Below are 18,174 nucleotides of genomic sequence, written 5' to 3'. Positions count from 1 at the left end.
CAACGAAAGCTCACACCGAGGTAAACACGAACGAAGTAAAAAACAGGCATGAAAAAGGGCAGCGCTTAATGACGCTATGACGCATGCGCCGCAGGGGCTTTCGAGTGAAAGACAGAGGCGCGTAAGCTGTGTTGTTCTGCACATGTGTTTCATGGCCGGTTTTTTAGCGGAATAGCTCGCAGTTTAGATTTTTATTGTACCGATAATATTGTGCCTGATGGAGGAGGTAGACGTTGAACCGGCAGTTACTGTAAGTGATCTCTATAGGGTAGTTTTTTCAGTTTACTCCCGCCGAATAGCAGCTAGCAAGCTAGCTGTTTGTGACAGCCTGTCTAAAATCATTTAGTCTAATAGGTTTACAATTGTGAAGCAGTTCAGGAACGCACACATTAATGTTCGCTCACAGGAACATATAGTCTCCAACAACAATTATAAGTGTCAGTCCCAGGAACCCAATAAACACAAAGCTGCAGGTTGAGTTCAAGTATATTGGTTAAGTAGTTTGCTTAAATTGTAAGCAAGTAAAGTACTCTTTCATTTAAAAAGCTAAAAGTTGATTGGATTATAGTCACTCTTAATTGTGAAAGGGAATCAAAATATGTATAGTATAATTGTGACAAGGAATGAATTAATTTACGCTTAATATTACATATGGGTGTACCTACTACGATGTTAAGGCACAGCAGGTCTTAGTTAATAGTTAACTATTGTAAAATAAGATTGTTAAACCTGTTCAAATTAAGTAGAATAATTGATTAATTATTGATTTAACCAGTTAGTCGAAGCCTGTCCAATGTCTGTGATCTAAAAATGGGCACATATAACAGTCTTCTTTTTATGATTTACTTGTTTTGATTTTGGGCAATTGCCAATACAAACCATGACAACAACTTATTACAGCTTGTTTCTGTGCCGTCATTCAGTTTCTGCTCTTTAAATGCAGAATATTCCTGCTGTCCGAGATGGGAAACATATGGGATTTGCATGGGGTCCTGGTGATATCCTCATCTATGAGACCCAATATAAAGCATCAGGTATGTGTTGACATTTCTGTATGTTTTCACACTCTTTTGCCTCTTCACGTGTCCTCTTTTCCTGCCACCTTGCTGTGTTTCAGGTGCTTCGGGATCTGGTTGCTTCGTCATCCACGAAGTCAGGAAAGACGAGGACATATATTCCCCCATTTTACGCAAACTCTTTAATGAGTCGCATCACATCTTCGTTGGCCTGCAGACAATAAAAGAAGATCTCCCCAGCAAGAGCAAGAAACCCCAGTAAGGCCACTTGAAGGAGTTTCTGTTTCTGTGCATGGCTTTGTATTGTTTTTCATGACAAGTTACATGTGATCCATGTGATAAACGATTGCATTCATTCAGTTTTAAACTAGCTTGGGGACATGTCTCTGTTTTTACGCCGTAGATTTGTCAGCATCAGTAAAAACTACAGATCTGTGATCAGAGCCTGTATGGAGGAGCTTCAGCAAGTTGCAGGTAAAACCTTTATAGGGGGATAACTAGGATATCTTAGTTTTCACTGCATTCTTGCTCAGGACTAATCAGATTGACTCACTTTCTTGCAGTATCTACAAACAACGCAGAGATGGCCACGCAATATGGAAATCAGGCACGACTTTCTCAATATATCTGTAAAATGATGCATATGTTATGGCTTCCAGTGTCGCTGGCTCGCAAGTGTTTATGGTTTATTTCAGAGAAGACTTCAATTTTTTTAAGATATCTGCAGTGGTTGGGTCAATGACCTGATCTTAACACAATCGAACTGCGATTCACTTGTTGAAGCTAAAACTAAAGGCAAAAAAAACCCAAAGAGCAACTGATGACAGCTTCAGTAGGAAACTTATAACAAAGTACTAAAAACATGACATTTTTTAAAGCTTATGTTAATTTATTTAAATACATAAAGTCCCTGCCAAAGAGGGTTCTGCATATAAAGAGTTTTTTCTAAGCTGTTGGGGGTTATTTACCCTCACATTGAACCTGACAGTTTGCACTTAAAGCATGTATTCATTGTGTAACTGTTACATGGAGATGTCTTTATGAACCGCTAAAACAGCTTGGAGTCACAACATATTCTTGCCTGTCTGTATGAGTACCAACATAGTTTTCATTTGGTAATTAGACTAATTTACAGACACGACCACCATGTGTGTCTTGAGTACAGGAAATAATTGGGGTGAACTTTTTTTTATCGTGTGTGTGTGTGTGTGTTTAAGTTCAACAACATTGTGACCAATCATGTGACCCAGTTCTGTGTTGTTATTTATGGGGGAAAAAGGCACCGAGAACTTTGATTGTTGTGTCATTTTCCTAAGCTCAGTTTGTTTTGCTTTGACGCAGGTGTCGATTCTCTTGGCCATAGAACTGATCTGGAATCTGTGCGAGGTGCTCTTCATCGATGCTGCTCCTGGTCAGTCTGACGTTGTGTTTAATAACATCTCCTTCACTTTGGAATACCTTTTCCAATATGACTTTGCTATTTTCCCCTGCAACACGTGTTTTCTTAGCGGGTTCTCTGTTGCTTCACCTTCTGGACTGGGTAAGATTGCACAAGGCTGATGTGGACGAGAAGGCCAGAGACGTGCTTCAAAGTGAGAGTCCCGCTGAGCATCGCGACTACTGGGATGTGGTAGGTGCAGCATATGTGTATATTTAGATCTCTAAGACCACATTCACTCCTAAATCTGACGAATGATTGCGACGTGTCTTGTGTCTGTGCTGCACAGGTGCTGAGTTATGTACTGCAGGGCAGGTTGGAAGAAGCCAGACAGATGTTGGTGAAACAGGCCACCCTGAGGCCGGCTGCAAGGAATATGTACAAACTGATGGATGGCTTGCTCAGTAAGATGCCGTTTTACAATGTAAGTATGTTGTAATGTATATTGATTTGGGCTTTTATGTTTGAAACTATGCTTTTGCCTACCATGTCACTAACTTCCTAACCTTATATACCTTATTAGAAAACAGAATGTATGGTGTTCTGATATAATATAAATTGGCTTGCAGTTCTAATGGCTAAACCCTCATCTTAGAAGTATATTGCATCATACGTGTGCTGCTATTGACAAAATGCAACTTTAGTTATTTATTGTAACGCCAGAGTTAAAATAAACTCGTACAGGTCTTTTCTAATATTTCCGGCCAACAGTCCTGACTGCTAAGTCTCCTGTCACATCATTCACACAGTGAAGGGATAAGGTTTGAACAGAGCATAGAACACAGAAACTAACAAATGTTAGGCTTCCATTCTTGATGCTCTGGATTACTTTCTCAGCCCGGTGGCACTCAGACACTGACTGAGTTCGATGTGAAGTGGAGGCACTGGCACGAGGAGGTCGAGCGTTGCCTGCAGGACAACTCATTTGCCAGCAGCCAACATCTGGAGCTCATCTGCAAGGTCAGTAGCATCAGACTTTTGTACTGTGATTATCCATAGGCTGCAGAGTTTTTTTTTTTTTTTTTTTTAAGTTTCATCTAAAATTCCAACAATAATTGAAGCTTTTTCTCTGTTTTTCATACAATCCTAGATCCTGCTGGGCGACGAAGACACTTTACTGGAGCACAAGGAACTTCTGAGCACCTGGTATCACTTCCTTGTCACAAGACTTCTCTACAGCCACCCCACAGTGAAACCCACAGAGTTACATTACTATGCACAGGTACGTCATATTCTGCACCGTTTGTATTCACACTTACTGTATATCTGTTCTGCAGTACCTGTGTATTTGTGTGCCCTGCAGTCATGCATGACCATGTTTCTGGACTTGAGGAGCGTCCCAGAGCCTTTAGACAGTATCCTGCTGGCTGCCTTTGAGTTTGACATCCATCAGGTTATCAAGGACTGCAGGTAGGACAGTAAGATTACATCCAAGCATACATGAATTTACACAATACTTACTGAGCCAGAGACCTCTGCAGTTTGTGAGCTTTGACTCTTCCAGCATTCAGTTTCTTCATTGTGTCCCTTCAGCATTGCTCTCAACAACTGGTGGTTTGTGGCCCATTTAACAGACCTGCTGGATCACTGTAAACTCCTCCAGTCACACAATCTACAGTAAGGATTCCGTTTGGTGGATTTTTTTTTTTTACATCTGGAGATTCTCCACATGATTAATCTTTATTTCTGTGTGTGTGTTCAGCTTTGGCTCCAACTTGAGAGAGTTTCTCCTGCTAGAATATGCGTCTGGCCTCTTCACTCATCACAGGTATATTTATCTAACGCTCCAATATGATATTTAAACTTTATTCTTAAATCTTTTAGTGCGACTCTAGAGATACTAGTACTTTAGCTGCATAACATAGTAGTTTGCTTCTTTTGTGTGTAGTTTGTGGCAGTTGGCAGTGGATTACTTCGACCACTGCCCAGAGTTTGGCCGTGTCTACCTTGAGCTGCAGATCGAGCGCGTCCCTTTGGACACGGAGCGCAAAGCGCTGAAAGTTCTCCGGATTTGTGAGCAGAGGCAAATGTCTGAGCAAGGTAGCATTTTGTCTTTTCGTTTTATGTCCACCTCGGTTACAGAAAAGCAGTCACAAAAGTAAAGGAGCCTGTTTATTTTATCACCCAGTGCGGAGTATCTGTAAGATCATGGCTATGCGGGCTCTGAGGAACAACAGGCTGGGTTCTGCTCTCTCCTGGAGCATCCGGGCCAAAGATGCTGCCTTTGCCACCCTCATCTCTGAGAGGTTTGTTCCGTTTGCAGTGTTTTAATCTTCAAAGAGCTCTGCAGCTGGAGACGGCCTTAATGTCATTTCTTCACTTTTTCTCATGAGCTAATTGAACTTTTAGTCCTGCCAGAGACTTTCACGTCTTCTAAACTTATGTTTTAATGAATCTTGTGATTATTATACTTTGACCTTTCACACAGCAGTGTGGAGGATCACATTTGGATGATTCAAAACAAATCCAAAGCTGAAGTTTTTGAACTCTCAGATAAATTACAGCTTTGTGGAGTCGTTTTTCTTTCTCACTTTGGTAAATGGTTGCATCCTCCAAAGGATTATGAATAGTGTCTTTGTGTGTTAGGTTCTTACAGGATTACTGTGCCAGAGGGACCTTCTCTGATCTGGATCTGATTGACAACTTGGGTCCAGCGATGCTGCTCAGCGACAGGCTCACTTTCCTTGGTATGTACAGGGAACAGTTTCACACACACACACACACACACACACACACTACAGTATCAGCAGCACAGCTCCTCTAATGTCTTAGCTGCATCACTCTCACAAGTTCAGTCTACACATTAAGTGCCAGAACACTCAGTTAGAGAAGATTTCCCCCCCTCCCTCTTTCTTTGGCGATCACATGAGACCCAGACACACAAACATGTGTCAACAGGGATCAAAGCAGAGCTGTGTTGTGCTTAATGCAACAGCATGTGATGCTGAGGCTTTCTGTATGAATATCTGGTAGAAAATGTTTGCAAAAGGGGCTTTTATGTAATACAGTTCCAAATGACTCGCTGTCGATGAAGTTCTAAACAGAAAATCTTCAAATAGTCTGCACATGACGTTCTCATCCAGTCAACTGTCCGATCGGGACTTACTGTTTGTTTGGATACCATTTATGACAAAAACGAGCAAGTCCAAAACAAGTTTAGTAGTTTAAGATTTGATTTAAAAAAAACCAAAAACATTCTAGTTGTTTAAAAAAGTGGGAATAATGTTTGAATCAAGGTCGCCTATAAGGTGCATATTAAGCTGCACTTTTACATGTGTGATAAAGTCCGTATTAGTGTTAGCTTTGTAGGAACATTAAAACATCAACATGGGTGGCAATCAGATCACCGTGCAGCCCTGTGAGCCTAAAAGAAACTGCTGTCTTTTCACTCATCAGGGAAGTACCGTGAGTTCCACAAACTGTACGAAGAGAAGTGTTTCAGGGAGGCTGCGAAGCTGCTTCTCTCTCTCATGACCGCCAAGATCGCTCCCCGAAGCTTCTGGATGACTCTGCTGACTGATGCCCTGCCACTGCTGGAGCAGAAAGAGGTCAGTCAACGCCAGGCTTCTGGTGTATGATGGATATGTTTTTGGAGGGACGAGAAACTGGTGCAGTAGAGATGTGCCGTTAATATTAATGGCGTGCTGGCTGGCTTGTATTATGAAGGCATTTTTATGTCAAATTCCTTCACCGTTTCAGAAAATAGAATTTCTTCAGTCAAAATAGGCATGAGACATAGTTCACGCATGAATTATGTTGCTTCATGGAGACCCGTAAACAAAAGAAACTGAAAAATTACAACTATGAGAGTGATAGTCTTTAGCTTTAGGAAACCATGGAAATAAACTCAGCTGCAGCAGATATGTCACATTTCAGATCCTAAGAAACAGATATTTAACATGAAATGGTTGATTATCACTTTTTTGTTTGAATGTAGGCGGAATCTGTCTGAATTTCCACTTCAAGTTGTACAATAAAACAGCATTTATCTGATCTCTGTGTACATTCCTGGGGAAATGGTGTCTTTTGTTGAAACAGAACTTTGCTTAGCCGTCACACGCAGCCTCTCCCGTGTGTGTGTGTGTGTGTGTGAGTCAGCGAGTGAAACATAAATGTGTTAGATACATGTCCTGTTACAGGAGGGGAAAACGATACGGGGCTGTAAAAGAGTCATTTCTCATTCAAGTAGAAAATTCAAAAGGGAAAGAAAAAAACTGGGATATTCACTTGAGACTAAATTGGTGAATGAACGAGATTTACTCACATGTACGAGAGAAAAAGAAATACTTTTTTTAGATGCCGCCTTTTACCCGCAGTGGATGAACTGATCGAATTATGCCTCGCAGTTAGATTTAGCAATCAGGAAATACTCGTGATTTTGGTGCTGCATGATAAGCATGTGAAGTGATCTCTTTTGTATGTCAGATGCCACATCCGTGCATCGGATTCGTTCAAATGGGACTTTTCAATGAGTGGTCCTTCTGGCAGGTATAAACTAGACTTGATGGATTTTGCAGTCCTCCTCGTTGTAGACGGAGAAAGCAGGAAGAGAATGTGACTTCTTTTTTTTTTTTCTGTCTTCACTAAAAGCTGACACACAACACTGATTTCTTCTTCCTTTCAGGTGATCTTCTCTGCAGAACAAACCTATGAGCTGATGTTTTGTTTAGAGGAGCTCACCTCCTCGTTAAACACGGCAACTACTGGCACAGACAAGCCCATGCAGGTACGGACGTCCTCACGCAGCCTTTCTTCTGCTCAGACCTTACTTTGATCGGATGGTTCGACAGCATTTCCAACTGCTGCGTCTCACCCAAGTACATTCCCCTGTTTACATTTTAAGCGGCGTGCCAAGTAGATACGTATACCAGAGATTGTTCTAATGCTTTACTTGGCCTCTTCCATGCACTGTTGCACCTCTCAGGCTCTTAATGTATTTGTCCTTTCAGGAGGAAGACCTCGAGCTGACCAAAGTGGAGCTCCTGAGACTCGCTCTGGCCAGGAATCTGGCCACGGCTATCGTCAAAGAGGGAACAGCGGAAACATGATGGAGGGTCGACATTTAAAAAGAAATCTGTTCTTTTGCATTTTTGTACTGTATATAGATATAAAAAACAAAAATCAAGTAATTCACACAAGCTTTTTTGATAATAAAGTACTTTTGATGACGTTCATTGAAGCCGGACTTTTGAGGACTGTGTTCAGCGTGTTAAATAACCTCAGAACATCAAACTTTCATCAAGAATTTTCTTCTTTCTTTTTTAATTGTCTTCAAGCAGCGAACAAATGGCACATCACATGTTCACAGATCTTGCCTAGCAACAAACAGCAGGTACATTACATTACACATTATGTACATTAAATAAACAGACTTTGTACATCTGCATGATGAGTCGAGGAATACCTAAGATGAGATGCGCACGGGATTCAAATTACTCAGACACCTTCAGTTTTTGTCCATTTAATTTCAAATAATTGTTTTGCTTTCCTATCATTTTTCTCTCGATATGCTAAAATTTTCATGGGCCAAACTCTTTATTTTACATGAGTATTGGGACCGTTTGCTGCTGCTCCAATTTCAGTTAGTTTTGTCCTATTGGGATTAATTATTCAGTGTGTTTTGAACTTTATTGGGGTCTACACATGGCTGAGGAAACTCCGTAGACCTCCTCGATGAAGCTGCCGAGCCACAGATCTCAGCTATGATACACAGCCGTTTCTGAAGCCTCGACGGCTCTGAGAAAACCACAGCGGCATCAACAACCGAAACCACCAGATATTCCAAAGTTTGAACACTTGCCGACATTCAGGACGGTGTACTTTGGCAGATGCTTCCCATCCCGTCTGATGGCTCATGAGAGGAGTGCGATTCGGCTCAAAAAGCTCCACGCAAAGTGTGCAAAACAAACAACGGGATATGAGACGGTGAATCCCAGCGTAAGGAAAGTTGACTGATTGATGAAGCGTGCTCTCAGCAGAGTCCCATTTCAACCTACTGCTGCAACCTGAATACTGACAGATTTAAACTCAGGTTCACATATGGTTAAGAGATGGACTGAAAATACTATGACACTCAATATGACGAAACATCTTCCAATACTGACAATGGTTGTGACAACAAATACCATATTAATCCACAACGAAACTTTGGATACCTGCTTCCAAAAACAACTAAAACGCTCGCCACATCATCGTTTATTTACACTATTAAGGCTAAGGAATAAATACATTTTAGTCTCCAGTCCTAATGGCTCACCTGCAGTTAGAAATGACTGTCGTAGTGCTGTTGGTTACATTACCAACACAGCATTTTCAACTGATCTGGCACATGGCTACATAAGCTAGTTCATTTGTAAAACAACTCACTCGTGAAGGTCAAAACTCTTGATGCGTCAACTCAATCATTTCCCCGGAGCAGCGATATGTGACAGAATTCTTCATATAAACTTCCATCAATCCAGATTTTCACATCTCTGGGTGTATTCAAGTATTTCTTACAGGCTGTTGAGACTGTTCAGCCAGAGGAATAAATAAAAGCAGATCTGCTGGCTCTTACACTTCCAACTTCAAAGTTAATTTCTTTTAAAACATTTGCTGTGCTTTTCCACAGCTCTAATGCGATGGATTCATTCTAATTCAAATCTGTAAGATTCAGGGGAAAAGCCAGAAATGTTTTAACTCGAATTACCCACAAGCACCGTGGCTATCTCACTTTCCAGTGTTGAGCATCTTTTCTTTGTTTTCTATGTGCAGAAAAGCTAAATCAAGGCGTTTCCTGTTTGCCTCTCGGTGCCAGTAAAGACAGCGGTCAAAAATATCAACAGCTATATGGAATGTAAAGCTGAAAGGCAGAGAGAAGCTGAGGTTCTCTACCCTCCTGTTCTGTCTCAGGGATGGAACACACACACACCGCTTCATAGAGTAAATACCAGCCCGTCCCTGCTGATTAGTAGCAGGTCTTCACGCTGTTATAGGTGACTCCAAGTCTCTGCTGGAGGGAACTGGTCAACCTCTCCGACCTCATTGCACTGACGGTCTCCCAGGATGAACCCCAGCTTGTAGCGCAGACGCACTTTTTCCTGTGAGAACACAAACGCTGCATGATTCCTAACGTTTCTCCCCTCGCTACATGAAGTTAACAGCTCAGAAGTTCAGTCGTGCCACCTACCTTTGTTGGATTGGCAAGCAGCATGACTTGGGTGATGGAGGCTGGAGGTAGGATGGGGTTAAATGGTGCCAGTTCGGTTCCTGATGGGGGCTGAAGCTTCACCTTCATTGACTGTTGGAAGGTGAAGGAAAGAGTAAACACTTTTTTTGTTCTTTCTGTAATTCAATGGTAATTCTGTGGGTTCCTTGAAGCTTGAAGAGGATTATTAGGGTTAGGGATATATACAATGCAGAGATCCAAAAAGAAATATTCTCTTAAAAAAAGAGCATTAGTTTGCTTAGAAATGTATTAAATACAATTTTTGTTCTTCTTTGCAGAACCGAGAACTCATAAAATGGCTGAATAAACAGAGAATGGATGTCTTTACCTTGGGAACAGCAGCTTGCAGGACCACATTGTGAACAGGCAGGGGTGCTGCATTGAGCATGGACACCACTATTACCAACACATCAGGCCTCCCGGGGGGGCAGTCAGATGCGAAGTTGAGCAGCACACGAACACCGTCCTTATCGTAGGCGGTCACAGGTAAGACTTTACCTGAGGACAGGCAGGACACAGCAAATCAGGGACATGCACACCATAAAGCAACCCTTGCTGAGTTATACAGAACCACTCATTTAGTTTTTCAGTCAGGCTCATCCCCATTTGTTCCTTTTCTTCATCTTGGTTGCTCTTACTAGGTCTGATGGCCTCCAGAGGGATGTGCACATTGCTGAGGGATATGTCTAAGCCTTTGATGGGGCTGCCTTGGAGTGGTGGGTGGCAAGGTGACAGAGAGCGGAACAGTGGACTGCCAGGGGCCATGTCCAGGCTCTGGGCTTTGGAATGGGATATGGCAGGAGAGCCGGGCATTGTGCCGTGGAGAAATGAGGCTGCGGAGGGAGAGCCTCGCCTGGGTAACAGTGGAGGTGTTCCTGCTGGCAGCCCAAAGCCACCTCCTTTGGCTGCCGTCTGGCTGGACGACCTGAAAAAAAAAAAAGAATCACACTGAAGACATTTCTGTCACCTCACAGTTCTGTTTTAGAGATTTTTTTTTTTTTATATTTGTCTGATAAGGGCACCAACGCCAGTTCTGTCAAAATGTTTACAAAAAGGTGCTTTTTATGAAATAAAATGGAGTTTCTGTACTTCTGCTGATCTGAGAAGCCCATCATGGCCAGATCGTTTAGGTTCTGCAGACTGAGTGCGGCAGCTGGTTCCACTGGTGGCACCGCTGGACCCGAACAAGCTGCACTGCCAAACATGTCCCCACCAGCCGCCGCGGCCTACAGAGGACAAGCCCAGACAAGACAGTTTACATTTCCCCCCGTCACAACATTCTGTGGTTAACCGTAGCTGACGTACCTGCAAAGAAGCCCACTGACTGGAGATTTCATCCAACATGGGTTTCATCTGGCAGCTTAGAGAGGTCGGGGGGTCGCTCAGTCCTGGAAAAAAGGCGCAGCAATTTGTGTCAAACAAAAAGAGAAAGACTGAGGAGAAAGGAAAGGGGGTTGCTAATGATAGTCTAGACATCGTTCAGGGAGTAGTTGCCAAGCAACCAGCCCAAGTTAGGGTTAAACATGTTGTTAGAGCACTTTGAAAGAAGCAATGACTCATCTTAATGAATACACGTTACCATGTGTATACCACTGCCACATGTTAAAGAATCGGAAATAAGAAGAAGAATAACAAATATATACTCTACCAAGAGACAGCAGCTCATCATCAAGTAAAGAGAGCGCAGTGGAGGTCTTGTCCAGGGAAGGTTGACTTGGATTTCTACTCTGACTACGATGACAGCCAGCAATTGTTTTAGGAGGAGGCGGCAAGACAGGGATGGAGGATGCCGCGGGGTTGTTGGAGACAGGAAGTGAAGACTGGGCGGGAGGAGGAGCAGGTTGAGGCGGGCAGGGAGTATCGAGGCCGCTGAGGTCGATCAGTGTATTTGTGGTCTCTGCTGAATGAATGAAGAAAAGAGGAAAACCGATTTAAAATGGCGAACTAAAAATATAAAAACACGATAACAAGGCGTCTCACGGCTTCTGACCAAGTGCTCGAGGTTCTTCACTGTCGCTGTTGATCGGCCGCCCCTCAACAACCTTCTTGTACGAGTTGATGACCCTGGAGAGATCATCGCTGGCCTGGAGGATGTCACCTGAGGAGTCAGAGGACAGTGCTTTACAGATTATCCAAAATAACATGTGGAAAAAGAAGCTCCTGCAGACAACAAAAAAATACCAATCTGGCAAACCTAAACTGGTGTCATTGTCCTCCGTCTCAGTGGCCATCTTGAACGCAGCATGCCTCAGCTTGTCACAGCGCTCGTAGAGCTCCTGAGAGGAGAAACAAAGGGAGTGCTGTACAGTAAAATAATGTTGTGATATGTCAAGATGAGCACGGCTGTTCGTGAAACTTCATCTCTTATGTTATGCTTAAATTTTACATGCGAACATGGCAGTTTATATTATGACCCAATAGAAAGATTGTGTCTAAACAACACTTAATAAGCAAATAAATGGGTAAAAATAAAAATATATATACCGTATATAAATAGAAACAATGTTTTTAACACAGAGTAAACTCATTATGCAACAGGTTAGAGGCAGAATAAAAAAAAAATAAAATAACTGACTGTTTTCAAACCCACTGCATGCCACATTTAGGCTTAATTAGTGCATTCGGCTTGTATAGAATGTGGTTCCAAAAACACTTTTTTTTTTAAATATCAAAAGACAAAAAAACATTTATGTCCATTGGAAATGATCTCTCCAGGGCTGAGGAGGCCGACCGTTGTAGCTTTCAAACTGAAATGTTTTACTATTTTATATAGAAAATATATAGTACCATATTTAGTGGTGCGTTTTATGTAGGATTTAAATAATATTCCAAATATTACATTCTGGTTCTATTTGAATTTTACACTGTCACAAAATGGATAAAAGATTACCGTGTTTTATATGCTGTCTGGTTGCTTGGATACACACCTTAATGATCTCCTTGTCTGAGTCCCTCGAAGTATCTTTATCATAATGGGACAACATCTCAGTCAGCAACTTGACGTTGATGTTCACCTCCTCCAAAGTGTTCATTCGCTTTGAAACCTTCTGCACCCGGACCTCATCCTGACAACAACAAAACATAACAACACAACAGTATAAGTAAAATGATCGGGGGCGTCTGTGTTTAATATGCACGGAGCTCTGCTGCATCTCACCTCTTTCACCATATTTTTTATTAATCTGTTGGCCTCTTGAAGGTCTTCTGGATTTTTGCTCCGGAGAAGCTCAGCAAGCAGCTACACAGTTACAGATGCACACAAAAACATCCGTCAGTTTGTTACGGAGCAGTAGAAATGCACACCGTGCAAATAAATGGGCCACCTATGACTGGCCAAGACAAAAGAAACATTAATACAACAGAAAGCAGCGACACATTGCGTGTTTTCCTGAGCTACATCAATGCACACGGGATGCTTTGTTTCCCCTCAGTTTCTCACCTTGCCCATGTCCTCGTTGTCAAACACCGGGTGTTTAGGCCGTGGAGGAGGAGAAGGGATCAGAGTCCTGTCCACTGGATGCTCTGGATGATCTGTCACAAGGCCTGGAAGAGAGAGTGAGTCCTGGATCAATGAGCTTCCTTTAAGGTGGAGGCAGGTGCCTTTTCACATGCATTGTGTCAGTCATGTCTTCTTATTGATCCACAATTCAGCGGTACACACCATAAAGCTTCATCACGTGGTAGGCTTTTCTGATCTTGGTTTCATTGGGAAAAGCAATCGTCCAACTGTACACCATTTCAGCAATCTTCCTCTTCACCTTCTCAGGCGTACTGGTACCCACATACTGGAGATATAAAGCGGTCGAAGTGAGGCTGGATCGTCATCTAGCTTACTTTTGAAATGTGTAAAATTTCGAACCATTTAAGGGCACGCTCACCCTGGGAGAAACAAGTTTTACCAGCTCGTTTAAAAATCGATACCTTCCAATTTCATATTGGAACCTTCTCCCGCAGTTCTTCATACAAGCCTCCAGTACCTAAACACAAATTATTTACAGCGTGTGAGAGGCTGGGACAGCAGCTTCAAAAAAAAAAAAGAAAAAAAAAAAAAAAAAAGGAAGCTGTTTCTTACTGTCAGAGCCTGAAGCGCCTCCCATTCTTGCGAGAAGTAGATTTTACGTATTAGCAGTTGTAACGCTGTCTGAGGGCTGTAAAAAGAAAGTCCAGATGAAAAACTTCTCCTCGGCCGGTTTGAGTTGAAAAAAATGTTATGCATAGCACGTACCCATCCGTTTCCCTGTTGACCTGATCGCAGAAGCCGATGATGTACTCCCAGTCCTCTTGTCTGTTTGTTGGATGGGTGGCTTTGCCTATCAGAACAATACACGAAACTAAACTGCTGTGTTTGCAGAACATCATGCCAAGTAAGACTCAAAAGTACATCATTAGGGTAAAAATACTTCTTTTCTTATTACAGGTATGACGAAAGAAGTCCAAGTGACTTATCGGCTACATTTACTGTAAGTTTGAACATAAATGGAGTCATTCTGTTTACAGACATTTTGACTGATGTACTCTTCTTTATGGCAGCATCTTTTGGTTGATAGTGATGTGAAAATGTACAAAGTGTTACAGCACAAGCTTATAGCAGTAGATTTTTCGGTAGATCACACGGCGACAGCTATGACTTTTCAATTTGTCTTCTTTCTCCCAAGGTAACTCTCCAAGACGACGGACCAACGCTTTTTCTGCTCGAAGTCGCCAAATGACAGGAGTTCCACCATCTGCCCAATGATTAATCAAAGCAGGATTTTCGTAGGAAACTATAGTCGACAAGTTTCGAACTCGCGTCTATGCCAACATTTTCTAAAGCAGAAACAGAAATGTCACACTGATGGGTGCAGGAAAACCCGCTCGCGGACATAAAACCGTGCCAGCAGGAGTCACGGGTTGTCAGTGAATATCAGCAGTCAGCAAGAGAAAAGAGATGGACAGCCTCAGCGGTCCCAATGGTGATTTCAACTGAAATATCATGGTACAGTTTAAAAAAAAAAAAAAGAACTATATGGTTTTACTAGTTTCCAGAAAAGGACATTTTCGCACATTTATTTCTTCAGACAAAAATCTATTAACAGGGGGAATATAGATGGGCTTTTATAAAAAGACACGTTCTTGCTGTATTGAAGCTTATAGTTGGGGAGGTTCTGGTGTTAGCCCTTCCTTTAGTTAGGTTGTCTGTTTAGTGTTATTGTGCTTGTTGACCTCCGTGTCCTCTCAACCTCCAACTGAACAAGTGTTAAGGTAAAATTGTGTCAGTGATGCTTAATTGTGATTTTGTGTCAACTGACACAGCATCGATGTCAGATTACTTTAAGAAGTAAGAAGTTAGTCTGTTTTGCACAGACTAACTGCTGAAATAATAAAATAAACAAAGATGAATTTAACTCAAAGTGATTATATATATATATATATATTTTTTTTTTTTCAAATTTTCTATAGCTATGGAAAAATATATATTGTGTGGTCAGCGTTCACATGCAATGATCTGGGAAGTTTAGAGGAGGAGGGGTGTCTCCTTTTTGTTAATACATGTTAGTAATCGTTACTGTAATTCTAACAACATTACAACATACTGTATTTTTTCTACATGCCATATATTAAAAAAAAAAAAAAAAAAGCCAGTACCAACTGTCAGACAAATAAAAATAGATACTTTTTAAATGTAGTAGTTTACTGTGACCGTGCTTACTGTGACTAACATGTCTCTGTGAGTCATAGCCACCATAAGAATGCATTAACTCTGATCTTACTCACTACCTGTAATGACAGTGGGCTATGGTTAATTATTTAGAATGTATTTATTTATTTATCTATTCATTCATTCATTCATTCACTAATTTGTTTGTGCCATCAAAGCTGCTTTGAGCTGTACTGATAGCAAACTGTGGAGCCTGTGCACAATCACTGCACACACTGAGCCGTCACTGCCCCTTACACAGTGTGTATTACATCTCTCCACCCATTCTGCAAAAGATGCAGACACACAGCCCAGACCTCCGATGCCTCTCCAACACCTCAAAAGCAACTATCTTCGCGCTGACAGCCTCTGGACTGACTGCTCTTCTGCAAAAATCAAACGGCGCAATCTATCTAGCCAATTATGCATTTTCAGTTAAATTGATATAACCTGATTAATCACTCACCGAGCCAAGATTCAAGCGTCTCCCCTTCCTGGAACGCCATAGCAATAAAAACCTCGCGTGATGTCATCGGTGAGTTCGCGAGACTGTGACGTAATTTATTTAATTACACAAATATCACGAGACACATTATTCGTGAAATAATATATTTTGTCTCGTTTCTAAATTAAAAATTGTCAAACGAGACGCTTAATGTGAATACTAGCTTATTTTTTCCCCTCTTGAAGGCATCTTCAGGACCTACTAAACTGGGGTCCTAAGAAATACTCACATTTTCAAGATGGCTGCTTCCATCTCAGGATTATTAAAACCTTGGACACCAAGGTAATTATTTCAAATTTCGACTTTTCCCACTTCAGTAAAGCGTGCTGGTTAATCAATATCCTCACGCTGCTGACTTATTTCTCTGCTGTGTTTTGTCTAATGGTTAAAGTAACTGTTTTGACTACCGCGAACTAGCTGTCTGCAGTGTAAATGACAAATTTAAACAGTAGTGACAAGACTGCAGCATTAATTTAGGTATTAATACGCCAAATGTATCATTGTAGTCATTTCTCACACTGATCCGTTCTCTACTCCATCAAAGGTCAACAATTATAGCAAAAAGACGACGGGTATTAACGGTCTCTCTCTTCCACTTATCCGCGATTATTTTTCCTTTTGAATATCACCGTCACAGCTGCCCAGAGTCGTTTTCACGTAACCCGTTTTTGTTTAGTTATACAAAACGAATGCAAAATAAATGTTTAGTGTCAGTAATGGATAATATATACATACTTAATAAAATACATCTGATTCCTCATATACTGCCTGCATGGCACAGCGGGGTTTGACTCAATCATTATGCATAATCCTAATTAGAAAAACCATTAATGTTTCCCTAACAAACACATGGCAGTTTTTTTTTTTTTTTTTTTTTTTTTACTATTGTCTGTAATATCTTGTCTTTAATGATGATGAAAAAAGAAATCCTAACCGTCTTTATAAATAATGATACAATTAAACAAAAACTTTACCAGAACCTGACTTTATTCAATGTTCAAATGACCCTTGCTGGTAGAGTGTTCCTGGTGAGATGGAGCAGATACAACCCTTACTATCTGGAGCCAGAGGTCAGCAAGGAGGCATACAGCCAACCAGAGTCAGAGCTGAGTGCTGAGGAGAAGGAGCAGCGCGAGCTCAAAGCACTCCGACCCATCAAAGCTGCTACCAGCGGAGTCACCAGCTCTGTTTTTTACGACCCGGACATCAGGTAGTACAAACACTGCTGTTTGCTCAAAGAGAGGATTTCCTGCTTAAAGTTGAGCTTGTGAAAGTCCAGGCAATCATTTTTGTCTTTACTTTCCAGTAAATTTGTCAACATGATGATGGAACATGGAAACAAGGTTTTGGCCAGAGAGATCATGACACAGGTGAGAAAAACAAACAAAAAAAGAACACATAAACATAAGAAGAGTCTTAAAATGAAGCTCATTTCATGGTGGCCTACCTCTTCTATTCTGTTAGACGATGGAGAACATAAAGAAGAAACAGGTGGAGAAATACCACAAAGCTGCAGTGGGGAAGAAAGAAGAGATCGAGTGTAATCCCTACGCCATCTTTCACCAGGCTCTGGAGAACTGTAAGCCAGTTGTTGGGCTGGCCAGCATACAGAAAGGTGGAAAATACTACCAGGTTAGTCACGAGGCACATCAGCGCACTTTAATCTTGTTGCTACGACGCATGAATATACAGATGAGTGATCGTACCGTCTTTGTCTTCAACCCAAACTAGGTTCCAATCCCACTTTCAGACAACAGACGCCGCTTCCTCGCTATGAAGTGGATGGTGACAGAGTGCAGGGACAACAAACACAGACGCACGCACATGTATGAAAAACTCTCCCAGGAACTGTTGGCTGCCTTCGAAAAGGAGGGCAACGTTGTTAAGAAGAAGTATGAGCTGCACAAGATGGCCGAAGCCAACAGAGCCTACGCTCACTACCGCTGGTGGTAGGCAGAGGCCTTTTGGGACAGAAACGCCGTTTAGTCAAGCAAGTCGTCGGCTTTTAACGGACATGGCTGCTCACCACAAACAAAACCCTTTCTGCGGAAGGACGACCTAAAGAGGAGTGAAATATGGAGGAGCAGAGCACGGCCTCCTGCGTTGTGTACAATAAACCACGATTAACTGTTTTAGTTGATACACAATAAATACAAACGGAGTTAAGGAAAAAAAACTAAACAAGAATTTATTTGAACAAATACATTACTTTTAATGCACAACCCAACTGTAAAAAAATGGAACAGAGCAATGCAAAAGTATTGCAACATCGTAATAAAATATAGGTAGATAAACAGCAGTCAGCTGGCCTGTTCTTAAGGATTTACACTG

The 18,174-nt window shown here is 41.7% G+C and overlaps 3 protein-coding genes across 6 annotated transcripts; 2 read left to right on the top strand and 1 right to left on the bottom strand.

Moving 5' to 3' along the window:
- Nucleotides 1–87: 87 nt before the first annotated feature.
- Nucleotides 88–7,628, top strand: nup85 (nucleoporin 85). Its single transcript, XM_072369776.1, has 19 exons — nt 88–250; nt 944–1,034; nt 1,118–1,274; nt 1,420–1,490; nt 1,580–1,623; nt 2,358–2,427; nt 2,525–2,646; nt 2,744–2,878; nt 3,292–3,414; nt 3,545–3,676; nt 3,758–3,864; nt 3,988–4,071; nt 4,157–4,222; nt 4,343–4,494; nt 4,583–4,700; nt 5,041–5,141; nt 5,851–6,002; nt 7,079–7,180; nt 7,404–7,628. The coding sequence occupies exons 1-19, from the start codon at nt 218–220 to the stop codon at nt 7,500–7,502; spliced, it is 1,959 nt and encodes a 652-aa protein (XP_072225877.1). The 5' UTR covers nt 88–217; the 3' UTR covers nt 7,503–7,628.
- A 444-nt stretch (nt 7,629–8,072) lies between these two features.
- On the bottom strand, nt 8,073–15,968 carry gga3b (golgi associated, gamma adaptin ear containing, ARF binding protein 3b). 3 transcript variants are annotated; one of them, XM_072369759.1, is made up of 17 exons: nt 15,805–15,968; nt 13,887–13,971; nt 13,734–13,809; nt 13,540–13,638; nt 13,323–13,446; nt 13,101–13,204; nt 12,819–12,899; nt 12,589–12,726; nt 11,856–11,937; nt 11,652–11,759; nt 11,310–11,561; nt 10,967–11,049; nt 10,751–10,887; nt 10,300–10,586; nt 9,990–10,159; nt 9,623–9,733; nt 8,073–9,533 (listed from the first exon to the last, which is right to left on the bottom strand). In XM_072369759.1, exons 1-17 carry the CDS (start codon nt 15,869–15,871, stop codon nt 9,423–9,425), a joined length of 2,115 nt encoding a protein of 704 aa, XP_072225860.1. In that variant the 5' UTR covers nt 15,872–15,968; the 3' UTR covers nt 8,073–9,422. The 3 variants fall into 3 exon arrangements, with proteins under 3 accessions (XP_072225860.1, XP_072225861.1, XP_072225862.1); XM_072369760.1 differs by having other exon boundaries at nt 11,310–11,558; XM_072369761.1 differs by lacking the exons at nt 13,323–13,446; nt 13,540–13,638; nt 13,734–13,809; nt 13,887–13,971 and having other exon boundaries at nt 15,805–15,967.
- mrps7 (mitochondrial ribosomal protein S7) lies at nt 15,627–18,142 on the top strand. Of its 2 annotated transcripts, XM_072369773.1 has the most exons (6): nt 15,627–15,873; nt 16,029–16,125; nt 16,862–17,053; nt 17,150–17,213; nt 17,308–17,475; nt 17,575–18,142. In XM_072369773.1, the coding sequence occupies exons 2-6, from the start codon at nt 16,082–16,084 to the stop codon at nt 17,794–17,796; spliced, it is 690 nt and encodes a 229-aa protein (XP_072225874.1). In that variant the 5' UTR covers nt 15,627–15,873; nt 16,029–16,081; the 3' UTR covers nt 17,797–18,142. The 2 variants fall into 2 exon arrangements, with proteins under 2 accessions (XP_072225874.1, XP_072225873.1); XM_072369772.1 differs by lacking the exon at nt 15,627–15,873 and having other exon boundaries at nt 16,001–16,125.
- The last annotated feature ends 32 nt before the right edge of the window (nt 18,143–18,174 follow it).

Source organism: Leuresthes tenuis, unplaced genomic scaffold, assembly GCF_036924035.1.
Source record: "Leuresthes tenuis unplaced genomic scaffold, fLeuTen1.0.hap1 SCAF_17, whole genome shotgun sequence".
Classification (NCBI taxonomy): Eukaryota; Metazoa; Chordata; class Actinopteri; order Atheriniformes; family Atherinopsidae; genus Leuresthes; species Leuresthes tenuis.
The sequence above is the reverse complement of the archived record's forward strand: the minus strand, read 5'-3'. Positions and strand labels throughout refer to the sequence as shown.

Excerpts from the sequence above, each read along its gene's own strand:
- mrps7 (XM_072369773.1), top strand. The coding sequence starts at position 16,082 with ATGGCTGCTTCCATCTCAGGATTATTAAAACCTTGGACACCAAG. Across the intron at positions 16,126-16,861 it reads TTAAAACCTTGGACACCAAG|AGTGTTCCTGGTGAGATGGA; the intron begins GTAATTATTTCA and ends CCTTGCTGGTAG. Across the intron at positions 17,214-17,307 it reads CCAGAGAGATCATGACACAG|ACGATGGAGAACATAAAGAA; the intron begins GTGAGAAAAACA and ends CTATTCTGTTAG.
- nup85 (XM_072369776.1), top strand. The coding sequence starts at position 218 with ATGGAGGAGGTAGACGTTGAACCGGCAGTTACT. Across the intron at positions 2,647-2,743 it reads ATCGCGACTACTGGGATGTG|GTGCTGAGTTATGTACTGCA; the intron begins GTAGGTGCAGCA and ends TGTGCTGCACAG. Across the intron at positions 7,181-7,403 it reads GCACAGACAAGCCCATGCAG|GAGGAAGACCTCGAGCTGAC; the intron begins GTACGGACGTCC and ends TTGTCCTTTCAG.
- gga3b (XM_072369759.1), bottom strand. The coding sequence starts at position 15,871 with ATGACATCACGCGAGGTTTTTATTGCTATGGCGTTCCAGGAAGGGGAG. Across the intron at positions 13,810-13,886 it reads GTCAACAGGGAAACGGATGG|CCCTCAGACAGCGTTACAAC; the intron begins GTACGTGCTATG and ends TTCTTTTTACAG. Across the intron at positions 10,888-10,966 it reads GTCAGTGGGCTTCTTTGCAG|GCCGCGGCGGCTGGTGGGGA; the intron begins GTACGTCAGCTA and ends TGTCCTCTGTAG.